The sequence below is a fragment of the Canis lupus genome, chromosome 5, assembly GCF_011100685.1.
Source record: "Canis lupus familiaris isolate Mischka breed German Shepherd chromosome 5, alternate assembly UU_Cfam_GSD_1.0, whole genome shotgun sequence".
Classification (NCBI taxonomy): domain Eukaryota; kingdom Metazoa; phylum Chordata; class Mammalia; order Carnivora; family Canidae; genus Canis; species Canis lupus.
The window spans coordinates 34929856-34951118 of record NC_049226.1 but is presented as its reverse complement, the minus strand read 5'-3'; the positions used below and the strand labels follow the sequence as shown (position 1 = coordinate 34951118).

Below are 21263 nucleotides of genomic sequence, written 5' to 3'. Positions count from 1 at the left end.
TTAAAAATAAGATCATAGATCCCAATTTATTCTTTTACAGTGGTGTATATATCCCTTCCTAACGAGGTGGCTGCTTCAAGGAATCTCCTTCCCCAGGGTGGGAATCCTAATTAGTAATGAGAAGCCTGCTTCATGAGAAGAGGATTTAAGAGGGATGAAAAATAATTAATAAGGAATATTTAACCTAGGCCATGATAAAGATTAATGAAATATCCTGCCTAAGGTAGGCATTTATTATCAAATTTTAATTAAACTCTGTAGAGTTAACCTACTGACCTCAAAAGCACAGGGCAATTGCTTTATTATTCTGTCTCCTATTTAAATACTTGCTTATGTAGAGAGTTGGGAGTGGATTTCATTATGTATGGGTAGATTATCCTGGGGCCCCTGATTAAAGCAGAAAGGATCTAGAGTTACAGAAACTCTGATTAATATTCTTCCTCATCTTCCTCACAGATTAGATGATTTATAGACTTATAAATCTCTCTCGCAACAAAGCCACACATGAAAATTCAGAAATGCTTCTCATACTCTTGGTCTTTCCTTTCATTGAAATGAGGGACCACTAAGATTTGGGGAACTGTTCGTAATCTACTGATGCTGGATATGAGGACCCAAACGGGATGCATGTAGGGAGGAGGGAGTCAGCAGGAGACTGTCTCAAGGAACAACGCTGAATTAGGAGCAAGAGGCAGTTTACATCTGACACTGACACCTCACAGACAGTAACACTAAGACTTACTGCGAAGATGACTATGGGCTGTCACAAAGGGCAACCTTGAGATAACCTACAGATAAAAAACCTAAAGCATTCCATATTTGTAAGTAAGGAACTAAGCAGAGATGGCCATGCCCTAGTATTTTTGATATCCAGCCAGGCATTCTCACACTAATAAAATCTAAGAATCTATAAGAAGGCTAGATTCTTTACTTCTTCATCTTCTAAGAACTTCAACACCATGGTTACTGAAAGCAAATATCAGTACCATTCACATACTGATACTTGAAAATACCGTGAGTCTTTTTACTCAATTCCTAACCAAACAGTTATCAAGAACAGAAGTATCTCAAGATCCCTCTCCTCTGAAACATTACCTCCCCTTCTCTTTTATATATAAATCTCTCACTATGAGACTGAAATGTTTTGCATCCTGAAAGATGTTTACTTTATCTAACCTCCTATTATACTGGAAATACACTAATTTCCACTAACACTCTAGCTCTAGCATTACTGGATAATCAACTGAAAAGCATCTAAAGAAAGAGTCTCTTGAGATGTGCCTGAGGGAGGGAAAAGAGGAGATGTAAAAAATGCTTCTACAAAAGCCATTTGCCCACACTGAGGGCTGACCCTGGGTATCAAGACGCCTGGAACCCTTCCTCATGAGTCTAGGGATTATGTGAGCCTCCACATCAGGGGTTCTCAAATTTAGCATGCATCAGAACTATCTGGAGTCCTTGCTAAAACAAAGATTAGGGGGCCCCACCTCCTGAGCTTCTAACTTAGTAGATTCTAGGTTGGGCCTCAAGAACTTGCATTCCTAACAGGTATCCAGGTGATGCTAATGTGGCTGGTCCAGGACAACACTCTGAAAACCACAGTTCTACATTAATGCCAAATCTTTAAAAAAGGAAATACAGATGATAATCTATAGCCATAAATTCAGCTAAACCTCTCTGGATCTCAGTTTCTTCATCCATAAAATGAAAAATTAAGCTAAATAATCACTAAAATCCAATTGAAATGCCTTAGACTCCAAGTTGGACAGCATCGTCACTCATAATGTATAGCTGTAGTATCTTACATTTGTAGGACTCTGATGTATTTGCAAAATGCTTCGACATACAATCTGTCAGTTACTGGATCTCACAACTATGTGAAACAGACATTTCTGGAAATCGAGGTACAAAGAGAATTGTGGCTTGTCAAAAGCTGCATAACTAATATATGATAGAGACAGACCCAGATTGAGATCTTCTAGCTCTTCATTGTGAACGTAATGTACTGCCCTGGACTTCCATTCGAGCTGACTAGTGAAAGATTCTGAGGATATTCTTCCCCTAGGAAGGAGGTCAGTAATCCATCATTTCACTATAGGAGAGAAAGGGTCTCTTCACCCGCGTGTCCATACAGCTTACTACTTCCTATCTGCAGGATTTTGTTCTATTACACCTTAACACAGAAGTCCCTTGGCTACTGAGTATCAAAAGACAACTCTTTTTCCTTGTCCTGCCAATTATACTTTTTATCCCCTTGATTTACTTCAAATATATCCATATAATGAACTGCCATTTAACTATTATTTGTTTAGTATCTTGCCACTCTATGAAAATATAAGCTCCACAAGTGCAGGATGTTTGTTCACTGTTGAATGTCCAACGAATAGAACATTTCCTGCCATGTAATAAGTGCTCAGGAAATATTTGTGGGACACATCACTTAATAAGAACCTAATCTGTGCCAGGCACTGGGCTATCTATTTTACATATATCATCCCAAAAAATAAATCCTAAAGCAAAGGATATTTTAGTACCTTTTTCTCAGTAATTGATAAAATCAATTAATAAGTCAGTAAGGAGACTTCTGTTTCCAGGAAAATGGAGTTGACCCACTTTTCCCTCCCACTAAGTGCAACTAAAAAAACCCCTGGAGGAAATTTTTTATAAAACTATCATGAAAGATTCTGAATGGTAAAGAGAAGATGAAGGACTAGTTATGCTCCCTGGTTTTCTTTTTGCATCATATGCCCCAGACTTGGAGTTGAAGAAGACAACACAGAAACATCAACAGGTGCACACAAAAAAAATCCCCATAAAAAGCTTACTCTCTCTAGCCAAAGGATAAAATAATGGGAAGCCTAGCAAAGCTGGTTTAACATTCAAAACTCAATATAATACATTATATTCACAGAATAAAAGTGAACATTATCTGATCATCTCAACAGATGCAGTAAAATGATTTGACAATATCTAGCACCCACTCAAGATTTTAAAAAGAGAAACTCTCAGGACACCTGGGTGGTATAGTTGGTTGAGTGGCCATCTCTTGATTTCAGCTCAGGTCATGATCTCAGGGTACTGGGCCCCACATCTGGCTCCATGCTCAGTGGAGAATGTGCTTGAGGATTCTCCTTCTCCCTTTCTGTCTGCTCCTCCCCCTCATTCATGCTCTCTCACTCTCTCTCTCTCTAAAATAAGTTAATTTTAAAAAATTCTCTGCAAACTAGCAATAAAAGAGGACTTTATCAATTTACATAATGGGCACCTATTTAAAAAACAAACAGCACAAGGGCACCTGGACAGCTCAGTCAGATAAGTGTGTGTCTTCAGCTTAGATCATGATCTTAGGGTCCTGGGACCCTGAGAGTATCCAGCTCCCTGCTCAGCAGGGAGTTTGCTTCTCCTTCTCCTTCAGCCCCTCTTCCCTGCTCATGTGTTCTCTCTCTCAAATAAAATAAAATAAAATAACCAGCACAGCAAAAATATGGTGCTTAACAATGAAAGAGTGAAGACTTTCTAAGATTGGTACTAAGGAAAGGATATCCACTTTCATCATGTCTAGCTAACTACACTAGAGGTCCTAGCCAATGTAATAAGACAAGAAAAGGAAGTAAAAGATACAGACATTGAAAAAAAAAAAAAAAGGTAAAACTGCCTTTATTTGCAGATGACCAAACTGCATTGAATATTTAAATAAGTCCACAAAAAGCTACTTAATCCAAGAAGTAGAGCATGTGTTAAATTGTAAAGTCAGCATATAAAAATAAGTCTTCTTTTTATATTGACAACAAACAATTGGAAAGTGAAATTCTAAAAATTAGTATCATTTACAATAGCATCAAAGAAATCACAAAATATTCTTAATATTAACTGTATAAAAAATTTAATAAAAAATATTAAACTTAAAAAAAAATTTTAAACTTCTACATTGTAAACTATAAATCATTGCTGTCTTGGACTGGAAGACTCAGCATCATAAATCTGTCAAATCTCCCCACAGTGATCTAAATATTTAATGTAACCCAGATCAAAACCCCATCAGGCATTTTTTTTAGAAATTAGCAAGCTGACATTAAATGAATATGAAAATATAAAGAACCTAGATAGTCAAAGTAATCTTGAGAAAGAAGTACAAAGTTGAAAGACTTAGTGGTTTTAAAAACTTAAAGCTACTGTGGTACTTTAAAAAGTATAAAGACAGTGTGGTACTAGCATAAGGGTAGAAAAAATATAGATTGCTGGAATAGAATAGAGAGGAATAGAGATCTTAAAAATAAATCCACTATATATACCATCAAATGACTTTTTACTAAGATACAAATGCAATTCAATGTATTAAGGAAAATCTGCAAGAAATGATACTGGATCAATTAGACATCTGTATGAAAAAATAGTAACTCATACACTATGTAATAATTAACTCAATATGGAAAACAAACCTACATGTAAGTCCTAAAATTATATATCCTCTAAAATAAAATGTATAAAATACCTTTGTGACTTGAGCAAAAATTCTTTTTTTTTTTAAGATTTTATTTATTTATTCATGAGAGAGAGAAAGAAAGAGAGAGGCAGAGACACAGGCAGAGGAGAGGCAGGCTCCCTGCGGAGAGAGCCTGATGTGGGACTCCATCCTAGGATCTCAGGACCACAACCTGAGCCAAAGGCAAACACTCAATGATTGAGCTACCCAGGTGCCCCTTAAGCAAAAATTCTTAAACAGAATATAAGAAGTACTAAATAAAGAGAAAAAAATGATAAACTATCCTCTTCAAAATTAAAACTGCTACTCACCAAAATACTGTTGAGAACATGAAAAGGCAAATCACAAGCTGGGAGAAAACATATACAATACATATATGCAACAAGGAACTACCTATAAGAACACATACAAAACAATAAAGAGAAGAAAACAATAAAAATGGGCAAAAGAATCTGACACTTTCAAAAAAGGCAGGTGAAGATTCAATAACCACATTAAAAGATGCCTTGTATCACTGGTCTCAAGGATACAATTTAAAAACCACAAGGAAATTCCACTAAACATCCATAGGAATGGCTAAAATTATAAAGACATACAATAACAAATGCTGACAAGGATGCTGGGCAGCCACATCTCTCATATATTACTAGTGAGAATATAAAATGGTTCAACTATTTTTGAAAAATCGTTTGGCCACTTCCTATAAGTTAAACACACTCCTATACATATTTTAATCTGGCGCTTCCACTCTTTTGAATTTAACCAGAAGAAGTGAAAGAACATTCATAAAAAGATAAGAACATTCATTGGCAAAAAGACAGATGAACAAAATATGCTATACCCTCACAATGAAATACTACTCACCAATAAAAATAAATTAACTACATGCAGGAACACAGATGGGGGGCATCTGGGTGGCTCAGTCGGTTAAGTGTCTGCCTTTGGCTCAGGTCATAATCCCAGGGTCCTGGAATAGAGCCCTGCATTGGGCTTCCTGCTCAGCCAGGAGCCTGCTTCTCCCTATCCCTCTGCCCCTCCCCTGCTTTTGCTCTCTCTTTCTCATTCTCTCAAATAAATAAAAATTTTTTAAAATGTAGAGATGCCTTTAGTGGCTGTAATTCCTCTGCTTTTCTTCATTGGAGGGAGAGAACACACAAATCCTTAGGGCAAAGGGAATTTTAGGAATTGTAAATTAACTTCTGACGTGGGCTCTTAGAGCAGAAGGATCATTAGATAGAGTAATTTAATGCTAGCCCTGGGCTTAACTGTAAGCAGATACTTGCAAGAAAAGGACAAGGAATAAGAGCCAGACCTTGGAAGAGCTTTTACTCTAAGTTCAATGAGTTGTCACACAAGAATTGTGTAAGAGATAGCTGCATATTAGATAAAGACTGGAATATACCAATAAATAGGTTTTAGCAAAAATATATCTCACAGTTCAGTTTTGCTGTTTATATTGCTCATTAAAACTCTTCATTGTTATTTTAAATAAGGTTTTCCATTTTCAGGGTTACACCTCAAAGAAAACAAGTAGAAAATGTATTATGCTAATCCTATTCTCAAATTCAAGTGAGTGTCACGTATCAACCACCAGCCACATAATCAGAGCACCACCATTTAACAGGTGGCCACTCAACTAAATGACAAAGTAATTAAATGGACATTTAAGTTGTTTCCAAACTTTTGTTATTAGAAGAAATGCTAAATATACAACCTTGATATAACTTCCTAATTCTCTGTGCTTCTGCAGAAAAAAAGACTAGGAGGAGAAATTACTGCAATTTTATTTTTCAAAAGAAGCAACAAATTGCTCTGGAATTTTACACTGTTACCAAAATCATATGAGGGCATCCACTTTCCAACATCACCATTTGCTACCACAAAATTATTTGTCTAGCTAATGGGTGAGATATACTAGCTGTTATTTTATCTTGCACTTCCTGAGGCTGAGTGTGTTATCAAGTTTATTGGCCATTTCTATTGCCTCTTCCATGAACTACCCATTTATATCCTTTGGCTATTTTTTCTATTTGCTTGTATCTCCCTTTCTTCTTGATTTGAAGGATATGTATACAACTTCTACTACATTTATGATTGTGCTTTGTTTTAATGCTTAAGACTAGAATTATTTTTATAAATGGTATCAGGCAAGGACCTAATATGTTAGTCCTTCTTTTCCTTCCATGATTTAAAATGCCAACTTTGGGGCACCTGGGTGGCTCAATTGGTTAAGCATCTGCCTTTAGTTCAGATCATGATTTCAGGATTCTGGGATTGAGTCCCTTATCAGGCTCTCTGCTCAGCGGGAAGCCTGCTTCTCCCTCTGTCTCTCTCCCTCTGCTTGTGCTCTCTCACTCACACTCTCTCTCAAATGAATAAATAAATAAAATGCCACCTTTATCATATTTTAAATTGCCATACATGCAAGAACCCATTTTTGGACTATATTATGTTCTACTGATCTATTTGTCTTCACCTACACTAATGTTACATCATTTTAATAAACATATTCCTAAAATATGTTTGATGTCAGGGTGGCTTATTATGATATTTTACTTCATTGTGTGGTAAAAGGTCACTCATCATTCCCATATATCTGTGTTCTTTTACTACAAACTCTGAAATTGTGATGCACCATAGAGTTCTATTTCTATTTTTTGTCTAGTACTTCCAAATCTGTTCCCTTTCCATGAGAAACATTAACTCCCAATTTCAGGAAATTTAGTTTAATTTTAGTTGTCTGAAGGTAAAATAAATTTAAGTAATTCCTGAACATCTAAAATTTTTTCTATTTCACCAGCAGTAAGCAGTCGGTCTACAACCCAAGTACTTCTTGCTTACATCTTCTCTTTTCTGTTCCAAGAGCTGCTGACTTAGAGCAGGTTCTCAGCTCTCCTAAAATAGTACAACAACTGTTTAAGTGGGTTCTTTATCTCTGCTTCACTCCTCCAATCCACCTCCCATGTTGCTACCATAACTGTGCTTAAAACGCAAATCTTACAATGTCAGTTCCTTGGTTAAGACTCCAGTGATATTCTATGACTCACAGAGACAAAGCCCTATATATTTTTTAACCTATTTTAGACACAGTGATAGTAGCCAATATTTTTTAAATGCTTTCTACGTATATTTTTCACTGAATACTCACATTAATTCCATGAGATGGTAGAAAATTATTATTATTTTCCTTTGACAGATGAATAAACTGAGGCTCTTACAGGGATTAGGTGACTGGACTAAAATCATAGAAATAACATCTGATTAAATTGATATTTAAAACACTGTGCACAAAAAAAATAAGAAATAAAAAAAATAAAATAAAACACTGTGCACAATAACATGATATTTTTTATATGGAAAACCCAAAAGACTCCACCCCCAAATTGCTAGAACTCATACAGGAATTCAGCAAAATGGCAGGATGTAAAAATCAATGCACAGAAATCAGCTGCATTTCTATATACTACCAATGAGACAAAAGAAAGAGAAATTAAGGAGTACATCACATTTATAATTGCACCCAAAAATTTCACCTAAAACCTAATCAAAGAGGCAAAAGATCCATACTCAGAAAACTATACTCATGAAAAAAACTGAGGAAGACACAAAGAAATGGAAAAACATTCCATCCTCATGAAATGGAAGAACTAATATTGTAAAAATTCTGTGCTACCTAGAACAATCTATACATTCAATGCAATCCCTACCAAAATACCATCAGGATTTTTCACAGAGCTGAAACAAACAACCCTAAAATTTGTATGGAACCAGACAAGACTCCAAAGAGCCAAAGGAATGTTGAAAAAGAAAACCAAAGCTGGAGGCATCATAATGCCTGACTTCAAGCTGTATTACAAAGCTGTAGTCATCAAGATAGTATGGTACTGTCACAAAAACGGACACATAGATCAATGGGACAGAATAGGGAACCCAGAAATGGAGCCTAAACTCTATGGTCAACTAATCTTTGAAAAGCAATAAAGAGTATCCAATGGAAAAAAGACAGTCTCTTCAATAAATGGTATTGGGAAACAACTGGACAGCCACATGCAGAAAAATGAAACTGGATCATTTCCTCATACCATATACAAAAAAATGGCCTCAAAATGGATGAAAGACCTAAATGTGAGCTAGGAATCCATCAATATCCTAGATAAAAACATAGGAAGCAACCTCTTTGACCTCAGCCTTTGCAACTTCTAGCTAAGACACGCCTCCAAAGGCAAGGGAAACAAAGGCAAAAATGGAACTATGAGGACTTCATGAAGATAAAAAGCTTTCCTACAGCAAAGAAAACAGCTGACAAAACCAAAAGAACCTACAGGATGGGAGAAGATATTTGTAAATGACATATCAGATAAAGGGCTAGTATCCAAAATCTGTAAAGAACTTATCAAACTCAACACCCAAAGAAAAAATAATCCAGTCAAGAAACAGGCAGAGGACATGAACAGACATTTCTCCACAGAAGACATACAAAAGGCCAACATACATGAGCAATTGCACTACCAGCTATTTACACGAAAGATGCAAATGTAGTGATGATCCAAAGGGGTACCTGGACTCCAATGGTTATAATAGCAACATCCACAATAGCCAAACTACGATGGAAGGAGCTCAGATGTGCATTGACGAATGGATAAATATGATGTGGTGTATACACACACACACACACACACACACACAGATGTTCATTGACAAATGAATGGATAAAGATGACATGGTGTGTACACACACACACACGCACAAACAATGGAATACTACTCAGCCATCAAAAAATGAAATCTTGCCATTTGCAATGATGTGGATGAAACTAGAGGATATTATGATAAGCAAAATAAGTCAATCAGAGAAAGACAATTATTTTTTTTTAAGATTTTATTTATTCATTCATGAGAGACACAGGGAAAGAGAGAGGCAGAGACACAGGCGAAGGGAGAAGCAGGCTCCATGCAGGGAGCCGGATGTGGGACTCCATCCCAGGTCTCCAGGATCACACCCTGGGCTGAAGGGGGTGCTAAACCACTGAGCCACCCGGGCTGCCCGAGAAAGACAATTATATGATCTCACTCGAGTAGAATTTAAGAAACAAAACAGAGGATCATAGGGAAAGAGAGGGAAAATATAAAATAAGATGAAATCAGAGAGGGAGACAAACCATAAGAGACTCTTAATCATAGGAAACAAACTGAGGGTTGCCAGAGGGGAGGAAAGTGGGGGGACAGGGTAACCGGGTGATGGACATTAAGGAGGGCATGTGATGTGAAGAGCACTGGGTATTATATAAGACTGATGAATCACTGAGCTCTACCTTTGAAATCAGTAATACATTTTATGTTAATTAACTGAATTTAAATAAAATTTTAAAAATAAAACGTTCACATTATAAAAAGCATGCTAGACAGTTTGCTGCCTTTAAAACTTACCTATTAAAAAAAGCTTTCATATTAGATTTTTAAAGTAGCTACTAGTAATTTTTAAAGTTAGATGTAAATAAAATAACTCAGAAAAATAAAAAATAAAGGTATAGGAAAAGATCAGCCATCTATATGCTACCAAAAAACAAAAGCAAATATAGGAAAATATAAGCAAAAAATAGAATTCAATAGAATTCAAGGTAAAATAACACTAAATACAGCAGGGATAGTTTGTATTTTATTTTTAAAAGACACAATTCACCAGAAAGATGAAATGACCACAAATTTCTATGGAGTTATTAGCAGCTATCTTCAAATTATACAAACAAAATCTGAAAGATCTGAGAACAACTGTAGTGGAGTTTAATTTGGGTCTACTAGAGAAACTACAGACTAAGTAAACAAAACTAAAAATATAGATGGCTAAATAACACAAATAACAAGCTCAATTGTAAAAATAAATATTAATTTTGTATATTTCAATTGAAAAAAAAATCTAGAGTTTGCAATGGTGGCAGCCCCAGTCCCCTCAAGCCCTAATTGTGGAACTTTTCTTTCCCAAACACCATTTTGAACAAATATTAAATTTTGTAGCCAATAATGAGAAACTGTGCTTTTTAAGCATCTAAAATATGCATTTCATTTTTTTGAAGATTTTATTTTTAAGTAATCTCTATACCCAACATGAGGCTCAAAATCACAACCCTGAGACCATGCTTCACTGACTGAGCCAGCCAGTTATCCTAATATATGCACTTTCAACAGAAATTCTATCACTCTTTAAGAAATGAAGATTAGTTCTTAGAAGAGCAAAACAAATTTTAGGTATCATAATAGTTTGTGCCTCTTCCTTCCCCCTGCCAAGCACAACCTTACCTGAAAAAATTTAACTGCTTACTTTCTCTTGTTAGGGAGAAATTAATTGAATTTATACTTATTCAATTAAAATATTATTCCTTAGTGTTTCGTTTCTTGGCAAAAATTAAACTTAATTAATTAATTTTTCTCTTCAGGAGGAAGTAATGAATAAAACAGACTAAAAACACTGATCTAAAACATTCTTGGGATGCTTAAGTGGCTCAGTGGGTTAGGTGTCCAAGTCTTGATCTCAGCTCAAGTCTTGTTCTCACAGTCATGAGTTTGAGCCCCGCTTTGGGTTCCACATTTGGTGTGGAATCTACTTAAATTTTTTTTTCAAAAATTGAGCTATGTAGGGAAAAGAAATATGCATATTTGTTAATATTTTTAATATATGCATAAAATACCTGCTAAGGGCACACAAGAATCTGATAACTATTTTTGACTCTGAGGAAGAAAACTAAATAGTTTTCTTACACTAAATAGTGTAAGAAAAGGTTTTCATTGTATATTCTCCTGTGCTTCTGGAATTCTGAAGCATATAATTACATAAACTACATGAAAAGCAAATAGTTTCAATTATAAAATAAGAAAAACCGCCAAAAATTTTTGGCACAGATACCAAGGTAACCTTGAAGAAAAGGGATAGTCTTTTCAACAAATGGCACTGAAAGCAGTGGATATCTATATGCAAAAACAAATGAACCCAGACCCTTCCTTCAACCATACATGAAAATTAACCTGAAACTAAGTAAAGACCTATACATAAGAGTTATAAACATAAAATATATAGAAGAAAACATAAAAAAATACTGGTGACTTTGCATTAGGAAATAGTTGTAAAATGTATCAAAAGCATGATCCCTAAAAGAAAATACTGACTTCATAAAAAAAAAAAAGGACCTCATTAAAATTTAAAATCAATTCTTCAAAAGAAACCATTAGCCATAACTTTTAACAAGCAAATAGTAAGAAAATGACCCAATTTTTTAAATGGGCTGAAGATTTAGATAGACACTCTACCTAAAGAAATACATAAATGGCAAATAAGCACACGAAAAAGTAATCAAAATCATTATTCATTAAGGAAATAAATATTAAAACTACATGAGATACCACGCTACACTTAGGATGGCCATAAGCAAAAAGGGCAACACAAGTATAGGTAAGAATGTAAAGAAACTGGAACCCTCAAATTATTGGTAGAAGTATAAAATGGTACAGTCACTCTGGAAAAGAATTCAGCAGTTTCTTAAAAAGTTAAACCACCCAGCAATTCAATTCCTAATTATCTACCTAAGAGAAATGAAAACAAATGTCCATACAATTCCTTATATGGAATATTATTAACAGAGTTGTTCATAACAGCCAAAAACTGGAAACAATTCAAATGTCCCTCAGCTGGTGAACCGATAAACATGTGTGGCACATCCACACAAGGGGCTTATACTCTGCAATAACAATGATCAAAATATTGATACAAGCAACAACATGCATGAAGTTCAAAATAGGCTAAGGGAAAGGAGCCCCCTCACTAGAGAATGCACACAGTAGGATTCCATCTACAGGAAATTTCTAGAAAAGGCCAAATTATGGAGACAGAGAGCAGATGACATCCCTTACTCCTACTCGGTCTACCAGGAAACAAGCTGAGTGCAATACATGCACAATGAAAAGAATTAACAGCTAAAAGAGAACCCTCCCCCTCAATGCCCAAATTTATTCAACTGAAAATCTAAAAAATAAACATGAGAGTTGAAATGGAAATTTTAAAGTAATTATAATTGAAGGACAAGCAGAGTACTACATATCAACCTGTGAGATTCAACCAAAGTAGTTACCAAAGAAAAATTTATAACCACAAATAAACCTGTAAGATCATAAGAAAGAATGAAAATAAATGAAGCTTTCAGTTTAAGATGCTGGATACAAGCAAATAAAATAAACCTCAAGGAATAAAAGAATAGATGAGATTAAAAGCAGAATATAAAAAAGAAAATATGAAAAATACGAAAAAAATTGGTAAGACTAAATTTAAAAGACTGACACAAAAGACAAAACTTTAGCAATTATGATTTGAAATAAAAGAACAAAATTAAACTATGTAGAAGAGGAATAAAAAGGAATAAAGAATAAAATGGAATCAATTGGGAAGCTTTTAACTATAAAAAGATATGAACAAAAAAAAGTCAAAACATCTGAAACCTCACACGAAATGGGCAATTTTCTAGGAAAACATGAAATTTCTAAACGGGCCAAAAAAACAAACAGAAACTCCGAACACATTTCTCAATAGCCATTTTTTAAAAACTTACATGATAAGAGTAAATAAAAGATTCCTCCTCCAAAGAGTCTACAGGCCAAAAGAATTCCATGAAAGAACTCTACCAAATGTTCACAGAACAGATTACTAACATTCTAAACACAATGTTGCAGAAAACAGAAACGGAAAACTACTTATTTTACAAGACCTATCACCAGGTCCATATCAAAACCAGAAGAGTATGGCATAAGAAAAGAAAACCATGTCATAGTCCCATAATGAACTCAGATGCAGAAATATCACATTAAAAAATATATATATATATATTAGTATACTTGAGTAGGAAATTAAACAGTGTTATTCCTATAGGTTTCATTTCAAGAATTTTAGTGGTAAAAGTGAGAAAATCTAATACATAATTCTCTACATTAATAAATTTGAAGAGAAAAAATCTCAATAAATGTAGGAAAAAACACTGATAAAATCCAATACATTTTTAAAGATATAATTCACATGCCATAAGTTCTCCATTTAAACATACAATTCAGTGGTTTTAGTAGATTTACAAAGTTATGCAACCATAATCACTACCTAATTTCACATTTCATCCCCTCAAAAAGAAATCTCATTAGCAGTCACTCTTCAATTTCCCCTCTCCAGACCATCCTCTGGCAACCACCAATCTCCTTTCTGTCTCTACGGACTTGCCTGTTGTTGACATTTTATAGAAATAGAATCACCAAATATAAGTGCCCTATGTCTGTCACTTCAGCATAATGCCTCTGAGGTTCAAAGTTCATCCATGCTGTAACATGTGTCAGTATTTCACTCCTTTTTATGGCTGAAGAATACTCTCCATCATATGGATAGGCCACATTTCATTTATCCATTGTCTGCTGATGAACATTTGAGTTGTTTCCATTTTCTGCCTATTGTGGATAATGCTGCTATGCATATTTGTGTACAAATTTTTGTATAAGCATATGTTTTCAATTCTCGTCATGTACCTAGAAATGAAGCAGCTTTATTCATTTTTATGATTAATATCACTAGCAAACTAGATATAAAGTGTACAGTAAATACCACTTGAAACGTCAGAGGTGATACAATTAAAGTCAGGAACAAAACAAGGATCGCTTACCTTGTCTAGAGTCTAAGTATCCTAGTGTTACTATTCAACATTGTCCTAAATGTCTTAGGTGATGCAATAAGAAAAGAAAAAAAATGACATATAAAAATAACAAAAGAAAGAAGACACAAAATTGTGATTATTTGTGCATATCTACATCAAAAGCCCAAGAGAATCACATAATTGTTAGAAGTGATAAGGAAACTCAGTAAGGGGGCCAGATGAAAGATACTGGTAAAACCAACTTTCTGCAACACCACAATCTATTGAGGACTGAGTTTCCATGCAACAGAAAATCTGAGTAAATGGAACCTTATTAATATGTGGTTCACTTTCTTCTTCACTATTAAAACTCAATTCACAGATATCAACAGTGTCTCTGAAATTCTCTTGAACTTTCTATCAAGGTAGCTCAACCATCACACCTGTGTTCTATGCCAAAAAGGGGTGACAAGGGAAAGGGAAAGATAGTCCCAGTGAAGCCTGCTCTCTTTTCTGGAAGTCCCACCCAGCAACTCCTGCTTGCACTTCATCATTAGCCAAAGCAGTTACATGGCTGCCCTATGCCACAAAACCATCTGGGAAATGAAGAGAGATAGCACACAACTGCCACAGACATACCTGAGGTTCTCAGCAGACCATCTTGGCTGCCACATGCCAGTAATAACCAAGTGGGAAGGATAATCAGAAAAATAATACCATTCACCATAGCAACAAAACACTAAAAATGTATACAAAGGAATGCAACAATTTTCAAGACAAATTTAAAATAAATGAATAATTAGGGATAATGTGCCCTACTGGATATCAAAGCATATGTGCTATTGGCACAGAAACATGATACAAAATATGGAATTCAGAAACATTACGTTCACATAAACACACACACAAATACAGCTAGATTACAAATGTCAGTATGTATTTTTAAAACATTATACTAGAAATACAGAAGAACATATTTATGACCCTAAGTCCTTGAATTAGAGAAGGCCTTCTTTTATAATATAAAAAAAAAAGCAAAAACACAAATGAAAAGTATAACTTTGACTACATAAAAATTTAAAACTTCCATAAGACTGAGATGCCAGAACAAAGTTAATATCACTATTACAAGTCTCGGGGTCCAAGTCCCTGCTCTGCTGTGTCGGGTACAGTTGGACCCAAGCCCGAGCTTGTAAATAAACCCTCGTGTGTTTGCAAAAAAAAAAAAAAAAATCACTATTACAAAACAGGACAAATCTTCTGGAATTTGTACAAAAAGAAATAATCATAATCTAGACCAAAGAGAATTCTACATATAAATTTTCAAAGGAGTAATATCAAAATAATCCAGGGATAGTAGTGGTTTGGGGTATATGCAAAACAAGACTATGAACTGGTAATTAATTACTAATGCTGGATGATAACTACAATGGGTTCATATACCCTTTTCTCTACTTTTGTGTATGTTTTAAATTTTTGTCTATTTTAGTTTATGTACTAACATGGAAAATAATCTAAGAGTATAGAATGAAAAATATAAGTTGGTAAATATGTAAAGTATAATACTACCTAACATATTTTAAACACCTCGTTAATATATTTTTTAAAGATTTTATTTATTTATTCGAGAAACTGATAGAGGCAGAGACACAGGCAGAGGGAGAAGCAGGCAGAGGGAGAAGCAGGCTCCATGCCGGAAGTCTGACGTGGGACTCGATCCCTGATCCCCAGGATCAGGTCCTGGGGTGAAGGCGGTGCTAAACCACTGAGCCACCCAAGCTGCCCACGTTAGTATTTTCTATGAGCCAATCTTCTTAGACCAGTTTCATTAATTTATATTTTCCGAAATATAAATTTCGCTCAACCACTGAGCCACCTAGGTGCCCCAGAAAGATTTTAATTTAAAAAGAATGATCATAACAAAATCTGTTTAAAGAGTAAGGATAAAATTATATCACTGATATGAAAATTACTTATAACTTTAAGTAGATTATAAAACATACACATACTATATACATGTATATAGTATGATCCCACTTATATGTCTCTATTTTATCTCTGCATACTGGGTTTATAGACATTTTTTTCTCTCTGCTTATCTGTAGTTTTTTCCTACACTGAATACATACTATTTTATACTGAAATAGTAATGTTTTTCAGTGCTAAGGGGGTGGGTACTGGGCCAACAGTGGAGACTCTCCTCTCTCCTTGGCACTGCTGCCCAAGCCCAAGGGTGAGCCTTGGCAGTGACTCAGGGGGATGAATTGGAAGGCTCCTACGGTAACAAATAGGGAAAAATGGATAAGGCCGTGAGAGCAATGTGTCGCTGGGAATCAGATCACCGGGTTACCACAGGTATGCGTGGAAGAGTTTGCCAAATCGAATATAGCTCCTGGGAACAGACTCTGAGGCCCCACTAGGCACTGTCAAAGATCACCTTCCCAGCATACTAGAAAGCATTCTCTGCAGGCAGATTGGTCCCTGTCAAATTATTTATAGGAGATTGGTTCACATACTCAAAATGATATGAATACTTCTAATTATATCCAAACATGCCAAATGTCAGTACAAATTACACGGAGGGTCATGTTGCCAAATGTCCTGCCCTAACAAAGAAGAGAGAGCCGCAGCGTCAGCACACTGGTGCCTATATAGGCACAGGGACCCCGCCTGCCTTATCTCCACCAAGAACCCAGAGGTGAGTGATGGGGGCCTTGGGGCTTGAAGGACTCCCAGGGACCAGAAGAGCTGGCCTTGTGCCCCACCCATGAGCATAAAACTGCCCCCTGCCCCCGTCTGATTTTTATTTTCACAGAGCTGAGTTTCAGACCAGGGCAATTATAATTCTGTAACTGTTTTACTGGAATGTCAGAGCTTTGCTAATAAGAGACCTGTCGTTTACAGTGTCAGCCACTTCTGAACCTGCGTTTCGTCTGGAACTCGGAAGGTAAGCCTCAGCTTTTTGGTTGTGTTGATGACACAGGGCATTTAGGCTAATGAAGCTGGGAACAATTCCAAATTGTACACCATTTCCATGCCCCTGCTCTTACCTAAGCAGGCAGTGCTTCCAAATGACTGCTTATCAATGCTGGGAAAATGCTGCTCCAGGACACCTTCTCCTCTACACTCCCCTCACCTGAGTTCCAGGGTTGAAGGACCATTTGGGATAGAATGGATTCTGATAGATCCGTCCAGGAGCAACAGACTATTCCAATGCCAAGCAAAGCACTTGGCAAAGCACTGACCCTTAGACATCTAACATATTTTTTAAACACCCCAGAAAAATCCTTATCAGAAAATGAAGACAACTTGTGACAACCATAATGTTTTAATTACTTTTTGATGACTCACTGTTATTTGTTTTTAGGAAGATTTATTATTGCTCATCTAAAAAGTCGCCCATGGTACACCCACAGAGTGCTAAATACGGTGCCTAATTGAGGACAGGTCCTGGCCCTTCCCCAAGTAATTTACACCTGAAAGGAAATGAAAGACTCAAACAATCTAACTGGCCAACCCTACAGAGGCGTATCTTTCAATCAGAGGACAATGGTTTACATGTGATGAACCCTTACGTTTGTTTTTCTTTTTACTGATGGAAAGAAAAGAAGCCCGAGAATGTATGTGGGAAGAAGGGTCTTCATCCTGAAGCTCTCCTTTCTCCGCAATTAGATCTGTTAACTGGCAGTTGAAATCTCTCATGCGAAAAACAATCTGTCAAAAGAGATTCTGGAATTAAGGCAACACTAAGTCTCTTGGTAACAAGCCAAAAGGCAAAACTACCCATATTAAGAATTTATTATAACGTTCTTTCAATGACCCACTGAGAGATTTAATACTAACTATTAACATAAAGTAGATTTTTAAAATAACAGAAGCTTTGGAGCACCTGAGAGGCTCAATAGGTTAAGCATTCAACTCTTGATTTTGGCTCAGGTCATGATCTCAGGGTTGTGAGAGCCATCCCTTCGTCAGGCTCTGTGCCTGCTTGAGATTCTTCCCATCCTTCCCCCTCTGCTCCTCTCCCCTCAAATAAATGAATTTAAAAAAATAATAATAACACAAGTCTTAAGAGTAAAAAAAAAAAAGCCACTTATAAAGGCAAAGCACATTTTTGAAAACTTTGAAAGTATCAACCTCCCTTTGCACAAGACAAACCTTCTATCCTAACGATATGACTGTCCTGATATATGGCAGATGCAAACATCATGCAGAAGGAAAAGCAGGGATGAAAGACAGGCAGCTGCTATAGAACAATCCACCAGCTATAGATATTGTTACAGTGTAGAGATTCAAACACATAGGGTTCCAGTGTAGGCATTCTGGCCCTGAGGATCAAGAGACGTGATCTATAAGGAAATCTGCAAAGTACTAAGAATGAAGCTCCAGTCCTAACATGCCTGACCAGTCCTCTGGCCTGTGTGAGAACACCAGTAAAGGACAGCCTGGGGGAGCACTGGCAGCCCAAGCAATGGGGTGCAACACTGCTTTCATGTATATCCTCGCTCACAGGTATAACTTCTGGTTTCCATTTCTCCCTCTGCCCCATTTCTTCCCCAAGGCAGAATCCTCTGCTAAAGAAACCGCAGCCATGAGCGCGAGTTCAGACGCTGAGATGGCGGTTTTTGGCGAAGCCGCTCCCTTCCTCCGAAAATCCGAAAAGGAGCGGATCGAGGCCCAAAATAAGCCCTTCGATGCTAAAACATCCGTCTTTGTCGCGGAGCCCAAAGCCTCCTACGTGAAGAGCACCATACAGAGCAAGGAAGGAGGGAAAGTAACTGTGAAGACAGAAGGTGGAGCAGTAAGTAAACAAAGAGAGGAAACGCTCCCGGCTGTCTTTCTGGGTCTCCTCACTTGGAGGTGAAGCTCTACTTGCTGGGAAGCTCTAGGTCTCCTGCCACTATAGACACCCTTCTGGTCCATTACGGACACCCAGTTTGCACAGCAAAGGAGGTTCCCAGTGGTAACCTCAGGTCCCCCCTTCCCAGAAGCTCACAGGACTTCAACACACTAGAGTTAGCTGCCACCATATCCCTCACTCCCACTTCCCACTCTAAACCCCCAAACTTGGGGGAAATAGAAGCCAGCTTCTCTGGTCAGGAAACTATTGTTAATTTCTTAGCTAAATAATGTATTAGTAATTTCCCGTAATGAACAGCCAGGAAAAATTAAAAATTCAGCCTATTAAAATAAGAATAAAAAAATATAAACTGATAAACCTGCGACAGGGGGACGTGGGAAGAAATAAAAATCTTTTAAAAAACGTAGTATTCTAGTTTGTCATAGGAGACGTATTTTCTTAGCATCAGACTCTGAAACAAATATAATTTCATGCCTTTGTTTAAAGAATACTGAATAATATAATGGAAAGTGTCTGTAATGATAGTCTTATAAACAAAGCAAATAGACAAACCAACCCCACGTCCCACCATTTATATGAAGTGGTCTCTTGCTTTACTTGCCAGACTCTGACTGTCAGAGAGGACCAAGTCTTCCCCATGAACCCTCCGAAATATGACAAGATCGAGGACATGGCCATGATGACACACCTGCACGAGCCTGGAGTGCTGTACAACCTCAAAGAGCGTTATGCAGCCTGGATGATCTATGTGAGTGCCTTTCAGGATGTCCTTATTCTGTCTCTCTCTCTGAGTAAAGACAAGATCCACATGTTGCACTCTCTGGTTTTCTCAGACCTACTCGGGCCTCTTCTGCGTCACCGTCAACCCCTACAAGTGGCTGCCAGTGTACAACCCCGAGGTGGTGGCCGCCTACCGAGGCAAGAAGCGCCAAGAGGCCCCGCCCCACATCTTCTCCATCTCTGACAATGCCTATCAGTTCATGCTGACCGGTGAGTGAGTGACACAACTATTCACAGAAATGTGGAAACAGAATCCTTAACAAACAAACAGACTGTCTGGGCTCTGATTATAATAATACATTGTAGCCGCATGGGGCTTCACTGTTTTCAAGGAACTTCCAAGAACTACAGTATCATATATTCTTCACAGCAGTCATCCCCATGTTAGAGAGAGTAAAGGGAAGCTGGCTGAGTTCATTGACCTACCTGCCCAAGCTAACCCAGTTAGTAAGCAGAACCCAGGCGGAAACAATTAATAGACCTCTGTAAACACATCTGCTGCTTTCCCACAGGTTGTAATTTCTGATTTCAACAGGAGAAAAGTTCCAATCAATGATTTTAAAATAAGCACATCCACAGCGATCAAGGAACACAGTTACCAGCTACAGCTAGAAAGCTTTGTGAATTCTTATCTTTAAACAAACTGACAGCCTTTAGGGTATAACCCGTGTAAATAAAGAGCTACCACTTTCCTCCTGATGATTCTGAAGTTTCTTCCTACTAGAATGGAAGAAAATAAAAATACCTCTTCCTCTGAAAATATTTTTGAAATTATATCAAACTCTTTTATTCCTGTCTTATCAAAGCATAAACAGCTTTGATACGCATTATAGGCCCAAATATGGCATTAAAACCTTTTATCTTCACACACCAAATGTAGTGCCTTTGGAGATATTTTAAACTCCAGAGTTTCCTGTTGTTCCATAGAGTTTTGGAAACTGAAAGGGTTTTGTTCTTTTTTAGTTTTCATTTGCTTGTTCTGCTGCCCTTGTTTTTAAATCATCTGTTGAAGAAGGGAGAAGAGAAAGGAATAAAATAGGAATCTTCCATTACAAATTGGCCAGCAATTCTATGAGGATTTCATGCTAGTAAACTGTTCTTTGGTTGTTAGCAGAAGCTAGCTACCTTCCAGAAATGATCCAAAGGCTGGCTCATTTCGGAGGGTTTAAGACTCAGCAGCTGCACTTACCCTGTTATGTATACCGCTGCCCCTACCAAGGTTTCCCATCCCCAAGCTTTGGGGCTGCTCCAAATTCACAGTTACTTAGGGCTCCCAAACATGACTTCTACATAAAACCACACAAAACTGCAGCATTTGACCTGGTTAATGTTATTTTGGCATTGCCAAAAGAGACTAAAACATTGTTCTCTTACTGGTGCTCCCATGAGATGTGATATGATCTCATAGTTTTTCTGCTACTAGAAAAAAAAAATCAATTTGAGTGTCTTCTAAAATCTGTGTCCACTGCTCTGAAGAGAACTCTGAAGTT

General features: G+C 36.8%; 1 protein-coding gene and 1 long non-coding RNA gene across 5 annotated transcripts in view; one reads left to right on the top strand and one right to left on the bottom strand.

The window, feature by feature from the left end:
- The window catches only part of LOC111095890, a 57496-nt gene that overhangs the window by 2956 nt on the left and 33277 nt on the right, over positions 1-21263 (bottom strand). The window contains exons 1-2 of one of the 4 annotated variants that reach the window (XR_005359500.1): positions 13074-13270; positions 7632-7719 (exon numbers count right to left, since the gene is read on the bottom strand). The exons of 2 other annotated variants lie outside the window; for them this stretch is intronic. This is a non-coding gene — a long non-coding RNA (uncharacterized LOC111095890). Of the gene's footprint in view, positions 1-7631; positions 7720-13073; positions 13271-17707; positions 20777-21263 lie in introns of those variants that run through there. One more of the 4 variants, XR_005359501.1, reaches the window with a different exon arrangement.
- MYH8 (myosin heavy chain 8) overlaps positions 18724-21263 on the top strand; it is a 27085-nt gene continuing 24545 nt past the window's right edge. Inside the window, 3 exon segments of the mRNA NM_001077235.1 lie at positions 18724-18933; positions 19598-19741; positions 19827-19983. Of these exon segments, the coding sequence (NP_001070703.1) occupies positions 18724-18933; positions 19598-19741; positions 19827-19983 (511 nt within the window).